This window comes from Delphinapterus leucas, chromosome 7, assembly GCF_059928025.1.
Source record: "Delphinapterus leucas isolate spDelLeu-1000000601 "Yukka" chromosome 7, BTC_Dleu_Yukka2, whole genome shotgun sequence".
Taxonomy (NCBI): domain Eukaryota; kingdom Metazoa; phylum Chordata; class Mammalia; order Artiodactyla; family Monodontidae; genus Delphinapterus; species Delphinapterus leucas.
The window spans coordinates 69,981,975-69,999,624 of record NC_143135.1 but is presented as its reverse complement, the minus strand read 5'-3'; the positions used below and the strand labels follow the sequence as shown (position 1 = coordinate 69,999,624).

The 17,650-nt window shown below is 40.4% G+C and overlaps 1 protein-coding gene across 1 annotated transcript; it reads right to left on the bottom strand.

Moving 5' to 3' along the window:
- Window positions 1-1,773: 1,773 nt before the first annotated feature.
- On the bottom strand, window positions 1,774-17,176 carry C7H11orf97 (chromosome 7 C11orf97 homolog). The gene is given in 5 exon segments (XM_089915876.1): window positions 1,774-4,697; window positions 4,700-4,729; window positions 14,586-14,776; window positions 15,731-16,100; window positions 17,170-17,176. Coding segments are annotated over 5 exon segments (873 nt in total). The 3' UTR covers window positions 1,774-4,422.
- Window positions 17,177-17,650: the final 474 nt, after the last annotated feature.

Here is a 17,650-nt window from a genome sequence, read left to right as displayed (position 1 = left end):
AGCCAATGATGAGAGAGTTCCATTAACATGGTGATGGCTGGAACTGGCTTACATGTAGGATCTCTTAATGTGTATTAACTAAATGGAAGTTTTTGTATTAAATCTGGAAAAGTTTGGATTTTGACTCAAGAGATTATTGACTGTTTCACAGTGTAAATATTTTTAAGTAGGGAAGAGACATACCCAGTGAACAAATCTTTGTTGAGCTGACTTGATTTATTTCATTAAATCTGAGAAATAAACTTGAGAACCACGAACTGGAGGAAGTTTTCAGATGAGCTTAAGAGAGGAAGGAGAATGAAACGTGTATAACCAGAATACTAGGAAAAAGAACTTTATAAGTGGGTGAGGGGGTGTAAGTAAATCACAACAGTTATGTATAAAATGAAAAATCTGAAAAATCCAAAGGTCCAAAACATAGAGTAATAAATGCAAAAAAAAAAATAGTACAAACATATAAAGATTTTTAATATAATTATTCAGTTATATTTTAATGAGTGGGAAACTATATGTTGTGTTATATATATCATACAATGTGATTCAAATATTTCCTATGCATGTAAAGTAAAACATGCATAGGAAAAAAGAATAAAAATATATCAGCATGTTATCAGTGGTTATTTCTAGGAATTGAATTACAGATGGGTTTTTTTCTTTATTTTCCAATTTTTCTATACAGTACATATGTTACTTCTGACAATTGGGGGGAAAGGAAGGTTAGGGTTTTTTTCTCCTTTTTAACCTCTTTTTACCCCAGTAGTATTATAGTACTTGTAAAATGGCCCCCTCCCTTTAAAATCTCTTCATAAATTTCCTGGCTCCTTACTATTTAGTGGACAAATTCTAGAGAAAGGATGAGCTCTACCAAGGCTAGCATTAAAATGGTTGCCTCTGAGTCAGAGACTTTTCACTTCTGCCATTCATTTACTAACCTTTACTATACCTGTAATTTTTTTTAATGGATGACCATAACTATATTACAGTGAAAGGTTAACATCTCTAATGTTTTCCTTGAAGTAGACTCAATAAACATGCCTTTGTTTTATCATATTTGACATACTTAATAAAATAAGCTGAAATAGAAGCCCAGTGTATCCTACCTGTGACAACTAAAAATAAGTATATTTTCCTCCATTGTTTTCAGGTGCTTAGCAAACTTTACCAATAGTCTTTCATTGCTTTAGATTAATTTATAGATAGGAACTAATACCAATAATAGGAATTACAGGCTAATATAAATATTTTTAAACACATCTAAACCGTGAAACAAGCGTGGGTTTCTTCTGTTTTTTCAGACCTCAGGAGAAAGTGGTTTCTTCTCAATGGAAAAATTGTTCATCTTATCCTAAAGAAATAAGTGAACAAACAAGTAAGTTTTTACTTCGGGGAAATGCTCTTTAATTCCAACCCCGTTTTCATCTAAAATTGATTTAATTTTCTTAACAGTGCTTCATTTCGTAGAGCAGAATATAAAAGCCATACCCATGTGATTCAAGTAACTGGAGAAACCTCGTTCTTCTAGACCCTCATTACTCAGAGTATAGTGTCTGAACGTGCAGCGTCAGCATCACCAGGGAGCTGGTTAGAAATGCAAAATCTCAAATCCCAGCCCAGATCGACGGTATCAGAAACTGCTTTTTGATAAGATACTTATGTGATTTGTAGTCACATTAAAGCCTGAGAAGTGCTGGGCTGGACAGCTTTATTATTATTATTTTGTTGTTGTTACATGCCACAGAATAAGAAGAAAATGATCAAAGTAAATGACTCAATCTTGTTAGCATAATGAAAGCAGGAGATGCTTCATGGTCTCTAACCAAAAACTGTTTTAGAATTTAGAACTACAATTAGATGATCATGATTCTAAATTTAAATTTTAAGTGACGTGTATTAAATGTTGGAGGAGTTACAACTACAATGATCGTGTTGTTCATGAGAAAAAGGAAAAAAAGCACAAGTGAATAGGAAAAAGATGACAGTGAGGATTGCCCAAATTATCTACCTAAAGTACACTTTATAGGAGAGGTTTCTGGAAATATTGTATTCCAAGGAAAACCTCTCTTTGAAAGCATCAGTGTGTATATAAGATATGCACAACTTTTCATGACTCACACACTAAAGTCAATGGGTTCCCTTGCTTTTCCTTCTATCGTTTACATTGTTTCATTTAGCATTTCAAAGAGGGAAAACCATATACTTTTGTGGAGGGGGAGACGTGTGGGGTAGCAGCAAGAAGGTTCCGAACATACAGGAGGCATTCAACATGTATGTATTTCCTGTTTCACCGTTCGCGCGGTCATTCTTGTGACTGATAGCGATTGAGCAGCTACCGTGCCAGGTACCGTGCTGAGGGCCAGACAAACAGTGGTGAGTGAAAGAGACATGGGTCCTGCCTTCACTGGGTTTCTGACAGTGTTTGAATTAATACTGACCAACTTTTGAGAGTTATCTGTGGGTTTTGTTCATCTGTGATATTGCTGTCTTGCATCTAACTTTCCTAATTGATGGGAAACATCGAATTCTCAGTTATCAGCTAATTCTTACGGATTCATCAGTCGCGATCTGTATAGCAGACAGTAGCAGTTTATACGGCAAAATGCAGCTGGTAACTTACAGAGATGAAGCTAAAACATACAACGTCAGTTACATGCTGTAACATGACCGCTGTAAGGGCTTGATGCAGGCTGGAGATAGAGGGCTGAGGGCCGCTAGGAAGGTAGTGTGGATGAGTATCAATGAGCAGGAGCTGTGAGTAAGTTTCTCCTAAACCGTATGGGTGAAAGTAATGTAATTATGGTCAAAATCAAACATGTATTTTTTATTATATGCCCCCAATTGATAAATCGGGTAATCTGTTGCACTTCTGTGTCTTCAAATGAAGGTAATTTGTTCTTCAAACCAGTCTTATATTACGGCATTTAGACAATCATCTCTAAAATAAATTGCTTTGTGAGTTTTCTTGGAATGATGGATTTGCCCACTAGAGTTGGGACCTGACAAATTGGGTGGAAAGCTGAAATAAACAGCCCCCACTGGGCAAGTGTCCCAGACTTGGGTGGAACAACCATTACTTCAGGTCACATCGCTGTGGATTTTGCATGTAGTTGACTCCCAGGTTCCTAACCCTGAATTCCCATGGCCCTGGCATTTGTGCCTGTTTAACCACTACTATTCCACCCTTGTTTTCTGATGAGCGAATTCTCTGCCATGATGGCCCAAAGGTTGAAGCATAGTCTTGGAGTCAGATGGAAACAGGTCTGTAGTTCTGGCCTCACTACCCCCTAGACATAGTATCTTGCGTAATGTAATGTCTCCAAGCCTCAGTTTTCTCACGTGAAAAATGAAGATTGAAACTCTCATCTCATGTGACCCTGTGGATTACATAACTACAAAAGACTGCCATGCCTGGCACATGATAAATGGTGGCTACTACTTTATTATTATTAAACCCAGGTCTCTATTACTGGTTCCTTTTTGCTACACGAATCCCCTTAAGTGACAAGTTTTTTGTTTGTTTATTTTTTCACCTTGTGTCCCAGTCTTTAGTGGCTGTATTTTCCTCCTACTGAATCCATATTCTGGAGGCTTCCTCCCTGGGGGCCCCCCTCTTTTGAGGCACTTGGGCTGAGCCCTCACGCCATTCCAGATTCACCAGACAGCCCAGTTCCTGTGTACCGTTGGCTCACAGAGTTGGTGGTGCCTCGTGACTTCTACTCACTAGCTGAGTGACTTGGGTAAATTATTCAAACCTTTCTGTGCCTCAGTTCCCTCATCTGTGAAATGAACTGTACTTGTTTCATGTGATTGTTGTAAAGATTTAATATATAAATATATATGAAGAATCTAGAATATGAAGTGCTATATAGCATTTGCCAGTATGACTCATATCTTGGTTAAGAGGACCCAAGCTTGGCACTTACCCACTTCTTTCCTCTCAGCCCAGGGTTCCCTCCCAATTGTAGAGCTGTTTTCAGGACTTATAGACCCAGTTGTATGTCCGTACACTATCTGGACACTGCTTGTGCTTCCGTGTCAGAACCCCTGCCTTCTCCACATCCTACCACAAATATCGCTGGCAGACATCGGCTGGGACAGTGAGGAATGAGTAATAGCTTTCCCCAAACATAATGTCTGTGAGGAACAGTCTACTGGGGCCAGCCTGGTGGCCTCCTACCTAAAATAGGGTAAAATTAATGGAACCTAGCAAAGCAGTTGCCTTATTCTTCCTGAATTCCTTCATCTCCCTTTCCTCATTTCCACTAGTAAATGCAGATCATCTGTCTAGAAGAAAGGACAGTGCAAGATTCCTCCCCACTGAGCCTGTGTGCTGGAAGGTCTTCTGGGATAAAAAGGAAAGGAAAGAGTCAGGAGTATAACTCAAGAGTGTGAACTTCTATTGTATCCGTGGGGTAAATTGGTTACTTAAACTATTACTATTTCAGTTCCACAATGAGGCAATGTAGCTAAACTACAAGTAACCTGAGAGAAGCAAGTCAAAAGAAGGTTGGCTTTGACTGAGAGCTGTAAATAAAGCATATACCACTGGTTTATAAACCACTCAGTATCCTCCATGCTTGGGGTGGAAGTCAAGGGTATCCAGGTCTTACTTCGCAGCCCTCCGTGCCTCGAATAGTACTTGGCTTGTCGCAGTAAACTGTTTCTGCTCGGCAATCCTGGCTTCAAGCCTCACACGGGAGATTTTTAATGCTCCAAATCCCTTCCAGGGCCACTGCCAATATTTTCAAAAGCAAGATAATGATTATTAGCTTCTTCTCTTCTCAGCACAAAATGTTCGTAAAGTATTTACTTGGTGACTATTTTCTTTAGCCATTTGGGTGGAGGTTTATTTGGTTTGATTGATTAAACCACCCAAGGTCTTTAGCCTTTGTTTAATCTGTAATTCTAGCTCATTCATTGAATTATTCCCTATGCAATTTAACCTCTACAGTGTTATTAATTTAACCTGCCCTTAAAGAAATAGATGAAAAGTCAATTAAGAAATACAAATAGCAAGATGCAGAGAAATCAGGAATAAATAATCATTAATATATGGACTTCATCAGGCAATCTTATCTGATTCTGCTTTAACTCCTAGAAGCACAAATATTTCCAAAGATAACATAACCCAAAGTTACCAGAGTAATTCATCCAATAGATCCAACAATCTTCTAAACTAGATGTTGTTTAATCTCCCCCTTGCAAGAAACAGTAAACTCACTGGAAAACAGCATAACAAATATTTGTAACGTGATGTCTATGCACTGTGCAAGGCAAATTATAGTCCTAAGTCCTGATACCATCAATAAGTATTGGTTTAGTAATGATTTGCACTGGGCTTTTCTCCATATCCTAAAATCACATGTTTAGATTCTGGGAATCAGTTAACAAGCATTTAGTGAAAATCTACTGTGTAGAAAACTGTAACCCAAGTCAAACAAAGAAGTGAATTCAGGTAAATGCCATAAGTTGTTTTGCCCATTTCTGAAGCTGCAAATGTCAATGCCCAATATTCTCCACAGATCCAAGTCTGCCCACTGGCATACACACTGACATGATCCCTCCCTAAAGGAGTCTGTACCATGCAATGGGTAGGGGCACAGCCTTTGAGTTCAGAGGAGATCTGGGTTTCAGTCTCTGCTCTACCACCTACCAATTCTATGACTTTGGGCAAGTTATTTAATCCACGATGTCTCAGTTCCCTCATGGGGATGACAATAATATCTACCTTGAAGGATTATTATAGGATTTGGATGAAATGAAATGCTTTGTACTCAATAAATAGTAGCTTTTTTTTTTTAACAGGGATGATGATTTTCCTGTTCAAGCATGGACTCAGATTCTGTTTCCAGAGGCACAGTCACCGAGCTGACTCACCCGGCTGAATGTCAGTCCTTTCCCCTCCTTCCCGGCTCCTGAACGGAGTGGCTGGAGCTATCTGTCAAGATTTGTTTCCTCTCTCTTCTTCAAAGACCTTCAAGGAAGACTCCAAAACTCCTTCTGCCAAGACCTTACAAAGTTCAAGCTTTTCCTTATATCTAACCCAAATCTTCCCTTACTGATCAAGCCAGTTTCCTTTCCTGCCCCGTCTAGAGATAGAAGAGGGTAACAAACTCTCAGATGTAGGAGTCCACGAACACTTATTCAATACCCCCCGTGACACCCTGTGAGAAACCAAGTAAATAGATTTAGCTTTGTTCCGCATTGTGGGAAGGTCTGGTAAATGGAAAATGGTTAAAAATCCAGAGGTAGAAAACCCACATCAAATTAAATAGAAGAATTGTACTAGTCTAATCCAGTTGGCTCTTTCAGATGCAATCACATTTATGGCTTAATAGAGAAAATACCTGAAATGTAAATGCATATGCCTAGAAATGCATGGGAAAAAAACCCTCAAAGCAAAATGTTGTTATACGTAAGTGTTTACTGTACTTGGGGATAGAGGGTGCTGGGAAAAGTAGCATGACTTTGACTTGACAGGATATTTGGATGAAGACATTACGGAAAGTGATATATTCAACTGGAGGAAAAGAGGACCAAAAAGAAGCGTGAATATCCTTTGAAGCAGAGGCTTCTTTAAAGGGAAATTCAACTCTCTCAGCTCTGGGCAAATGCTTTCCAGGAGGAGGAAAGAAGACAAAGGAGGAAGGGTGTGCAGAATGGGGCCAGAGAGACCTCAATGTTGGCAGCTTAACCTGAAAAGGAAAAGGGCAGCAGGCATAAGAGAGACGCTAAGAGAAAGGAATCAAATCCTTTCTTGAAGCTCGGAATCTTAGAGATTCTTCTTCTCTCTCCTCTTCTCATGCCCCCAAACCTCTTCTACTCAAACACCTTTTTAGGTGTGTCTTTATCCTGAATTTTAAAGTTACAAAACCAAGTCTTTACGCTGAAAATTTTAGCCAATGGGATCTGACCTGGTCTATCAGAAGGTAGCCCTTTGAAAATATTTTTGTTTCCCCAGCTGTCTCAGGACTATGAATAAGGAACATGGGAGCTTGAAAAGCCAGTTTAGAAACATATTGTCTATGCTTCCTTTGTATAAACATGGTCAGAGGAAGAAAATTTTAAGTAATTAAAATTTATGTTTGGTGACTTCTAAGCTCCGTAATTATCTTTTTTGGGGGAATTATCTTGACATGTCTTTGGTGTCTAGTAAGTTCCTTGTATATTGTAGGTACAAAAACATTTTTGTTGAATGAATTAATGAATAGCAAAAATATCGACACTTGCTGGGAAATATTTCACATTTCTTAAATTTGTACTAAACATAATAAACAAACCAGACTCAACGTTAAGTGTGCATGCATTCAGGCACATATAGACACAAATGAATGCATCTGAGAGTACACTCTTGAAATTCACTGGGAAAGGAAATGTATAAGAGAGCACTAGTGAGCTTCATTAATCAAATTTTTCATGACTACTATAAACTCTGCAGGTTTTAGCCTGAAAAATACAAACGCCTTTGCAATTTGAAAACATTAAAGTAGTACATTAATGTATTTCCACATGGTCCTCTATAGAAAATTTTCAAAATGTAGAAATAGCTTTAAACTAAATGGCAAAATGAATGCAATAGTCCCATAATGCATGTCTCATAAACCTACCTCTTCTTTTTAAAAAAGTTGTAAGGAGGGGGAACTCTTCAGGGAACCACTAAGAATATATGAATTGTGATGTTAGCTAAATTCTTACTTATCCAGAAGGCTCCATAGATGGCCCCAATTCCATTTACACCTGGCAGCAGATCTGATCAGAAAATTGCATTTTTTCCTTTCATCATTTCAGGATGATGAGACCCTGTAGATCCAGGCCCCTGTGCTTGGGGCAGGAATGTGTAAAGCCTCTGAAACCTCTTCTACCTCAAGTTTGAACTTAAACCTGGAGAAGATCGTGACAACTTTGTTGTTACTGAAGAGAATACTATTTGCTACCAGTACAGTTTCAAATCTTTTTTCCTCTAAGAAAACATAATCTTATATTTTAAAGTATATCCCAATGGCTAAGAGCAAAGACATCAGCTTCTGATGAACCTACGTTCAAGTAACAGTTATTCCACTGGGTGACCTCCCCCAAGCCTCAGCTTTCAGGGCTGCAAAATGGGAATAATAATGACAGGGACAGAGTAGGTGATTAAATAGTTAATCCCACGAAGGGATCATAAGTAAAAAATATGTATGGGAGACCCCTCTAAGTTAATGATCACGCAAGAAAGCAGGCTTGCTTAACAACAAAACCAAGTGGGCTTGCTTAGCACCAAAACCATGCAACAGAAGCATTAGACGTGTCCCAAAACAATAAAACAGTGGTGGAATGAGACCCACGTCCTGTCCAGTGAGGTCAGTAAGTTAATGATTCCTAGGACATGCTTCTCTGTGCACACTAAAGACAAAAATACAAGGAAAAGGTGACATTAAACTGAAACCTGAGATGATTTACCATATTTTAGTCTATGTAACTGCCTTTTCGCTTATTTCCGTTGCTGCACGATACTCCCTGTTTGACCATGTGGGGACAAGAAAACTCCTGCCCAGTGTGGAGGAGGAACTGACGATGGAAGCTTGATGTCTGCCCTCCCCACTTTTCCTTTGATTATAAAACTGCAGCCCACTAAGTTCTTGGCATGCCACCCCTCTTGCCCACCCACTTGTAAATCTCACAAGTGTCCTATACTAACAAACTCTTTCCTTACCCGTCACTCTGTCTCTCACTGAATTCTTTCTGCACGGAGACAGAAGCTCTACCAAGCTCTATGCTCTACTAAGTCCCAAAACGCATTCTGCAGTTTCAATAAGAGCACGGCGTTGTTGCAAAGATTGAAAGAGGTAATTTGTAAAAACTTTCATGTCCAGGAGACACACTGTGAATGATGGCCAATATAATAAATAAATAAATAAAATTATTAATGATTACCTCCATCATCATCAGAGAGACTCCCTTCACCCACCTACCCCTCCCCTTCTCACTGAACCCATACAGCTCTACGTCAGGAGCCTGGAAGGACTCAAAAACCCAGAGAAGGGAAGGCTTAGAGGCCTGGCAGTCCATTTTTCTTGTTGTCACTGATGCCATTCCCCAGACCCAAGTATGGGGTGCACAGTAACAATCACCTGGGACATGTTGGCCATTGCAAGGTCTTCACAGCTCTTATTAACTGTTGTCATACACGAAGAACAGGTGGGATAGCTCAATCACCTGAGGGTCCCTCACTGAACGGCTTTTTCCTGAGTCCCTTCTTGCTACCCAAATAACAATATTCTAAAATAAATGGAATGTTCACTGTTAAACATCCTTAAAACCTAACTTCTGGATCTTTTGACATTTGGTCGATATTGTTCAACCCAAAGAGGAGAAACTTTTGACCTTTTACCAATTTCATTCAACCAAAGGAGAAGAAAAAGGACAGAAATAACTTAAGACCACTGCTCTGGGGTACTTCCATTATTGTCATCATTAGCTCCATCGGAAGTAAAACATGCTATCTTTTAAGTTGCTTAACTTCAGAACAAATGCCCCTCAATAGACGGTACGATTGAAACCAGGAGACTGCATTTGACCTTCAAGAAAAAGGTCATTTGCAATCCGGAAAAGAACAATTTCCCTGCACTCATGGAAGCAAAAGCCTATTTGGGATGGGTGAAGGAGCAAACGATAAGTAAAGAAGTGAAGACAATGAATGGGTCAAGCATACTTCCTCCTAACATCTGGGAATAGCTACTATATAAGTCATACAAGCCCCTCAGAGTTTTATGCAGAATTATGGGTGTATGTGACAAGGTGTGTTTTCCAGCAAGAGAGGCCATAGCTTTCTTCTGATATTTAAAAGAGTGTGTCACTGAAAACCTCCTTCTAGAAGGTCCAGTGGCTGACCCGAGCTGCCAGCCCTCTGGGCTAGGCTGGAAGAATGTGGCACCCTCCTTGGGTGCTAGTTTCCTATTTTGGCCAAGGACGTGGGGATTCCAGCCATTAAAAGAAGGAGAAGAAGAAAATGAAAAGAAAAAATATAGTAGGTTTTTGTTGTTCATCAATAGAGCCCTTTAAGACTTAACCTTACAGAATCAATCCTCAGCTTTGAAAGATTTTTCTAGGCTAAAATAGCACCTCCGTGCGACCTCTGGTGGATGTTATTAAAAATGCAGCCCCCCATGCCCCCCAAGCATTCTCCATTTTATATGAAGAATATTTGAAAACACTGCTTAGAAAAATGAATTTTTATAAGCCGAATGATTTTTCCTAATCATTTAGACAGTCTCATAATCAAATGTATCCATTAAGAATAATACAACATCCAACTAGCGTATAAATCAGCTTTTATGTAATCTCTGAAAACAATGAAGGTGACCCCAAATATAATAGTATTAACTTAAATGTTTTTTTTAATCACCAGGGAAGTAGTATATGTAGATTGTGGTTCAGAGAAGTAATTTAGTAGGTCATTTCGCATCCATAAAGTTCAAACTCTAAGACTTTAAGCTTTCCTTCAAGACACTATATGATCATATGTATATGTATAACTGATTCACTTTGTTATAAAGCAGAAACTAACACGCCATTGTAAAGCAATTATACTCTAATAAATATGTAAAAAATAAAGGCACTATATGAACAGAATGAGCCGTTTTGTTGGTCTCTCTTTCCGTGAGAATGGGTGACACAAGAAGCCCTAAAAGGTGTTTCTATGCTGGTTTTAAAACATAAAGTGGGAAAACATTTTTTAAAAAAGAAAGAAAAAGACTTATTATAAAGCTATAGTAACAAAGACAATGTGGCACCGGTATTGAGATCAGTGAATAGATCAAGAGGACCAAATGAAGAGTGAAGAAATACGAAAAAAAAAAAAAAGTGGGAAAATACACCATGGAGTCTGAAAAGATGTACCTCTGGGCCTGCAGCATCTTCTCTTAGGAATCCTTAGTGAATTGGGGTCCCACCAGACTGTTGTTCAACAGTCCTCCTCAGAAAATGTCAACTTCTCTGAGTATAGGAGTTGGGCCTTACAGTTCTTTTATATCTTCAAGCAACTGCTGGTACCCAAGAGGGTTGCAGTAAAAACCTGATGGTTTGAAAAGCATGAAATAATGCACCTAGCAATCAGAGAAGGAACTATGAAAATGAGGGGCTCCAGCAGTTTCAAAATAACATCTATGAGGGATTCTTGAGAGCACATCTTTTTTCAAATGAACCATCAGTGCAAGCTATCAATGCCCAGGCCATGTAACTCATATACCATGTGTATGTGGGATAAAATCCTTGGCTGCTTTGACCAATTTAAATGACTTAGATTCTTCTGGGTCAGTGATTTGCAAAGTGGGGTCCCTGGACCAGCATCTTCAACGTCACCCGGGAACCTGGTAGAAATGCAAATTCTTGGACCCCACCCCAGACCTTTTTTTTTTCTTTTTAAAAATTTATTTGTTTATGTTTGGCTGCATTGGGTCTTTGCTGCTGCGTGCAGGTGAGAGGGGGCTACTCTTCATTGTGGTGCGCAGGCTTCCCATGGCGGTGGCTTCTCTTGTTGTGGAGCACAGGCTCTAGGCGTGTGGGCTTCAGTAGTTGTGGCACGCGGGCTCAGTAGTTGTGGCTCATGGGCTCTAGAGCGCAGGTTCAGTAGTTGTGGCGCACGGGCTTAGTTGCTCCGTGGTATGTGGGACCTTCCCGGACCAGGGATCGAACCCGTGTCCCCTGCATAGGCAGGTGGACTCTCAACCACTGCACCACCAGGGAAGTCCCTCATCATCTTTTAAAGAATAAACCTGAATTGTAGTAGTGAGCCACTAATGGACATAGGACTTTTTCCTGTCCTCTAAACCTGCCCCCACAAGACAACACTGCTATAGTTGAGGATGGATTATTTGTTCTAAGTACTTTAGCTACATTTCTTCTGCTCACCCGAGGGAGCGCTGCATCATTTGAGCCCTTCCATCTCTCTAATCTCTCCTGTCAGCTTCTCTCTCTTGCTCTCTGAGCTCCAGCCACATGGCCCTTCTGTCCATCCCCACATGGAAGCCTTTGAACATTCTATTTTCTCTGCCTGAACTGCCTTTCTCCTAATTTTTTTCCCCGGGTAACTTCTACCTGAATTTCAGGTCTATGCTGAAATGTCAGTTCTTTAAAGAAACCTTCCTTGGCTCCACAATCTTGAAATGCCCCTGGTTACTTTTTCTCATAGTACTCTCCTCTTTTCTTTCATTTGATTTATTGCAATGTGTGTGCAGCCTCATTTCCTTTATATACAATTATTTGTGTAACTATTAGTTTACCATATGTCTCCCTTACCAGCCCATAAATACCATAAGAGCAGGGATGTTGTCTGTTCAGTTCATTAGAGTCCTAGAACAGAGTTTGACATAATAATGGATGCTCAACAAATGTGTGTTCAAGTGGAACTAAGCATTGTTCAATTAGTGAAAGATTCTTCTATAGGCATGTCTGCGCATGCAGCCTTGTGAACAACAGGGAACCAGTATTTCTAGTCCTAGTGCCCAAAAGCCCAATCCAAGGAGCCATGGAAAACCTAACTAACCAACACAAAGATATGGCAGGTGTCAACTTTTCCTGACTAACCGATAGGGAACACAAGTAAATAAATTTGACTTGTGTGCAGACTAACCCAAATAGGGCAAAAGACCTGCTGCGTATGGCTGTGGGGCTGGTTCATTCCTGGTCATGAGACCCAAACACACCCTCAGACATGAACAAGGCAGAGTTAGATACTTTCTGCATCTTGTTTCCCCTAAATTAGGAGTCACATGAATAAGAGATGAATGAGGGTCAGAATTAACTTTGGTTTACACTTTTTTGGTTAAATCATGATCTTCAGGCAGAAAAAGGGGGTTTAAGAAATGTGGCTAAGAAAGAAAAAAAGGCTGTAATAGTTCAGAAGAGAGGAAGAGATCACTTGCTCTAAGTTCAAGTCTCTTGACAAATTTCAGCCCTTCTGTTATGAGAATTTACAGAGGAAATCACCAAAGGTTTTGAGGAACTATGAAAAATGAGAGAGTAGTAAAGAGCTAGCATAGGCAAATATTCCCTGCTCCAAGAAAGACAGAAAGAAAGAAAGAAAGAAAACAAGCTGGCTAATAACAATTGCTACAATTTATCGAATGCTACCATGCCCTAGGCATCTTACATATATTATCTCTCTTCCTGACAATCAACCTATGGGAAGGTATAATTATTCCTATTTTATTAACAAAAAAGTAACTTCCAGAAATCATAAAAATTAAAAGCATGCCTACCTAACTCTCTCAAATCAAGTTACTAAACTAGACAGATTAGGGAGATGAGGTAGCCACAGTGTAGTATGTGCATTTAGCAAGGCACTTGATAAAGTGCATTTCTCTTTGGCAGAGAGTGCCCATGCCAAAGATGCTGACTGACAGATCAGGGGCTTCTAGAGACTCTACTTGGAACTGTTGGGATCACCATTTAATTTGTTAATTTGAATATAGGAACTTTCAGCAAACTCACCAAATGTGAGAATGGCACAAACCTGGTGAATGGTTTATGTGCTGAATGGCAAACTCAGGACTCAAGGGGCCTTCTACACCTAGAATGAAGTGCTAAAATTCATAGGACGGTATTGTTGGGGATACATATAACGACCTGTATTTAGGACCAAACAAAGGAATTGCATAAGCATAGGACAGAAAAGGCCTGGGTCAAATGTTTTCAGTTGGACGGGGGGGAAAGAGAAACTAAGGATGTCATAGACTGCGTTTGTTATGTGTGTTAATAATATAATGTGTCTGTCTAAACAGCTCATGTAATTTTAGATCCACCTAATAGAAGTATAATTTTCAGATCAAGGGAGGTTTTAGTCCCACCACATACACTAACCTGATTGTACTGGATTCAGTGATTTAATAAAATGGAGAATACTGGGATAGTTCAGCCAGTGTGGTGGAGGCACTACAAATTATTTTAAAGGTAACACTGAAAAAAGAAAAAAAGAAAGGTAACACGGAGTCTATGAAAGATTTGGTGGGTGCTCAAAGAGCCACCACTATATAATTCAAACATGCTTCAGTGGGAAAGCACCACATTTTATCTGTGTATATTTGGGAGCAGATGTGTGATTAGGGAGTAGAAGCTGTACAGAGACTGGGGACCCTTCCAAAAAATAGAGATTGAAGACCTTTCAAAAAAACAGTTTTGAAAATTGAATGGGTACTTTGTGCAGGTGTAAATATTCTGTCTCTACTTCAGCTGAGGTCAGGAACTCAGGAAGGCTGAGGCAGGAACTCTTTATATGCCCCCCACCCTGACTTTGTGAGCTCCTGAAAGTCTGGACACCTGCCTTAATTCATTACTCATTTCCCAGCAACCAGCCCAATGCCTGACATGCAAAAAGGACTCCATAGCTGTCAAGTTGGTGAGTGAATGGCTAATTCCACCTTTTACTCCTACAGTCACAGGGAATACAGAAACTTTAAATTATAGCATCTTTAACAGGAAAATTCCCAGATAGATAGAATTTTAAGTCGGAGTAAGGAATTACTTAAGTATACTGAATACTTATATATAGTGAATTTAGCTGCTCTAGATAAGGTCTCTGCGTGCTGTTGACAATAACAGGAATGAGGTACCATAATCAGGCACATTGTGGCTGATGCTGAGGGAAGAGGTCCTTTTACCAGGTGGCAGCAGTTCTGTGGCTCCTCGGGGGGTCTCCGTCTCCCAAGAGGACGGTGCGTGGTCGCTCGAGGAACGGAAGCTGAGCGGCTTCAGAACAACCCTCGCTATTCTGTTGTCCTGGCGCAGAGGGAGCCACGGTGCTCTAGAGAGGCAATCAGGGAGGTGCTGCAAAAGGGCTGGGAACGCTTGCCTTCCTCTTTGGCCTATTATTTTCATCTTCATCATTCCTTACCAACTACTGAAGACATGTGGGGCACAAAGGGCTGTGAAACAACTGTAAATTTATGGAACAGTATGGAAGAGCACTTGGACCTAGCGTGGACTCAACCATGTTGGCTGTGACTGTGAACCAGAACTGCTTTTACTTATTTGAATGTTGTTTGTGTGTTTGGCAGGGCAGGGAGGAGACAACAGCAGTGTGTTAAAACGTGGCCCATAATTGTGAGATTCTAAAAGGATCAGGTAATCATAATTTATGAACTGATAATCCAAGAGATGGGGGTTTAAGTGTTTGAAGGATTTCTCCAGCACTGAGTGACGGTAGGCAAGTCACTTCCTTTCCTCTAGAGCAGACCTCAGTTTCCTGGTCTGTAAAATGAAGGAATTGACAAAAATGATCTGCATATTTCCGTGTGTGTATAAAATTTATGTATTTAAAATATAAACTTCATAGTTTTATTATGTGTAAAATTTAAATTTATATATTACATTTTACACATTTTTATAATTTAAACATATTTTTAAATATATTTAAAACTTAAATATATATATTTTACACATTTTTATAATTAAGATATAGTTTATAATTTAATATTTTTAATATCATATGTATGTATATATACACACAAACAATTTTTTTCAATACCTTCCAGGCCAATGCCACTACCAATTAAGTTGGAGGATACCAAGACTCAGGTAGCGTTTTATGAAGGAGAGCTTGGGGAAATGGACCAGATGCCTTCGGCCACAAAACCATCACCCCTGCCTTTGCCAAAACAGCAGCTCCGCCCCCTCCCTCCAAAACCTTTGCGGCTTCAGCCAGTCTTAGTGCGGTTTCCCCCAGTTCACCTTTCACCGCTTCTCCTCGCCCACGTACCTCCCGCGGGGTCCGAGGCTGAAAGAGAACTCACACTGCTTCCGGGACTCCTGGAGGCCGCGGCCTCCGGTCTCCCCGCGCGCCCCGCATCACAGGCCTGCGGGCGGCAGAGGCTGCTCGCCGTCGCGGCCCGCCTCGGGCAACGCCACCGCGGTCACCGCCTCCTCCCCCCTCATGCCGCGGGGGTCTTCTTCGCGGCGCGCGGCCGGCTGGCCTTCTCTGCTCCGCCGCAGGCTGCTGGAGAAGGCGAGGAGTCTCCGGTTGCCATGGTGACTGTGGATCCTCCCCGCCCCCAGCCGCTCCCAGTGGGCTTGTGCAGGTGACCCGCGCGCCCAGGAAGGCGCTGGAGTTGGGGAGCTGCAATTACTTACTGAGCAAAGCAAAGGACTTTCTTTCTATTTATCTCTCGTTTGTTTGTGACACCAGTTTCGCAAGAGGGGGTTTACTATTCCTTGGTAGGGAAACTGAGATTAAGAAAAGCAGAGGATATTGTCTGAGGTTACACAACTAGAAGTGCCACAGCCGGAATCCGAATTCCGAAAAGTTTGGCCCCAAAGGCTAAAGAATAAATCACCACCTGGAACAAGTAGGGGCGGGAGGAGGGACTGGACAGTGAGTTCAAGGAAAGGTCTCTGGTTTCACGCAGTGCTTTGCTTGTCGTGTCCCGCTCCCTGCTACACTCACATGATCGAATAAATCAATGTTGAGGATTCCCAACTTTTGGATTGTAAGTTGTTGTTGTTGTTATTATTAATAAACAACTCTTGTGGTGTCTAAGCACTTTTGTATTCACAATCTATTTGAATCCATATAAAAACTAATTTTACACATGAGAAAATCAAACTCAGAAAAGTTTAATTTGAATAGCAAATGGGAAAATCTAGGGCTTTATTTGGAGCAAGAGGTTGCTTTTGTTTTGTTTTTGCAGTCTCTTTTTTTGTATAACACTTTGGCCTTATACCATGGATGCAGTATCTTATCTGTCTAAGGATATTAATGATACACTTCATTTCCAATGTTACTTTCTTCTTGTATAATTGTTGCTTCCCCCAAGTTACCTGTTCTGGTTTGTTTTGTTCTCTTAGTAGCTTTCCTCTACCTTCAGGTGATCTTTGACTGTCTTGCCCTATCTAGTAGTGGACATATGACTCTGTACATACAGGTGGGCTTATCAACTGGGGGTTTCACTGATGGGTGATCTGTCTCGGCTGTTCAGTTGGGGAAGCCCTCATGTTGGTATTTTAAGGTCTTATCTCGTGAACTGCTCTGATTCTCCATGGAGTGACTCCTCCGGTCTCCCTGCTGGAGGGAATCAGTCTGGTACCAGCACCCTGGGAAGTGAGGGGGAGAGGAGAACTGAAGGCTTAATATGTAGAATGTAAGTATTCATGAAATTCCCGTTTCAGTATGGTGGCTCTGCCTTCAACTGTGCTTTGTACCTTCCATCCAGAGAGCCTGTTTGACTTCCTTCAGTGAATTACCTCCAATTTTCTGCTGGAGTGGAGGGGGGGGTCATCCATCTAGCTGCTAGGAATGGGGGATCTGGAGGTATAACTGCTTTATTTTGATTGTGATAAAATGTACATAACATAAAATTTACTCTTTTAACCATTTTTAAGTATACAATTCAGTGGCATTAAGTACAGCCATCACCACTATCCATTTCCAGAATTTTTTCATTATTCCAAACAGAAATTGTACCCATTAAACAATAATTCTCAATTTCCCCCTCTCTCTGCCCTCTGGTAACCTCTGTTCTATCTTCTGTCTCTGTGAATTTGACTACTTTAGGTACTTCATATAAGTGGAATCATACAATCTTTTCCTTTTGTGTCTGAGTTATTTCATTTAGCATAATGTTTTTAAAGTTCATCCATGTTGTAGCATGAATCAGAATTGCATTCCTTTTTTAAGATTGAA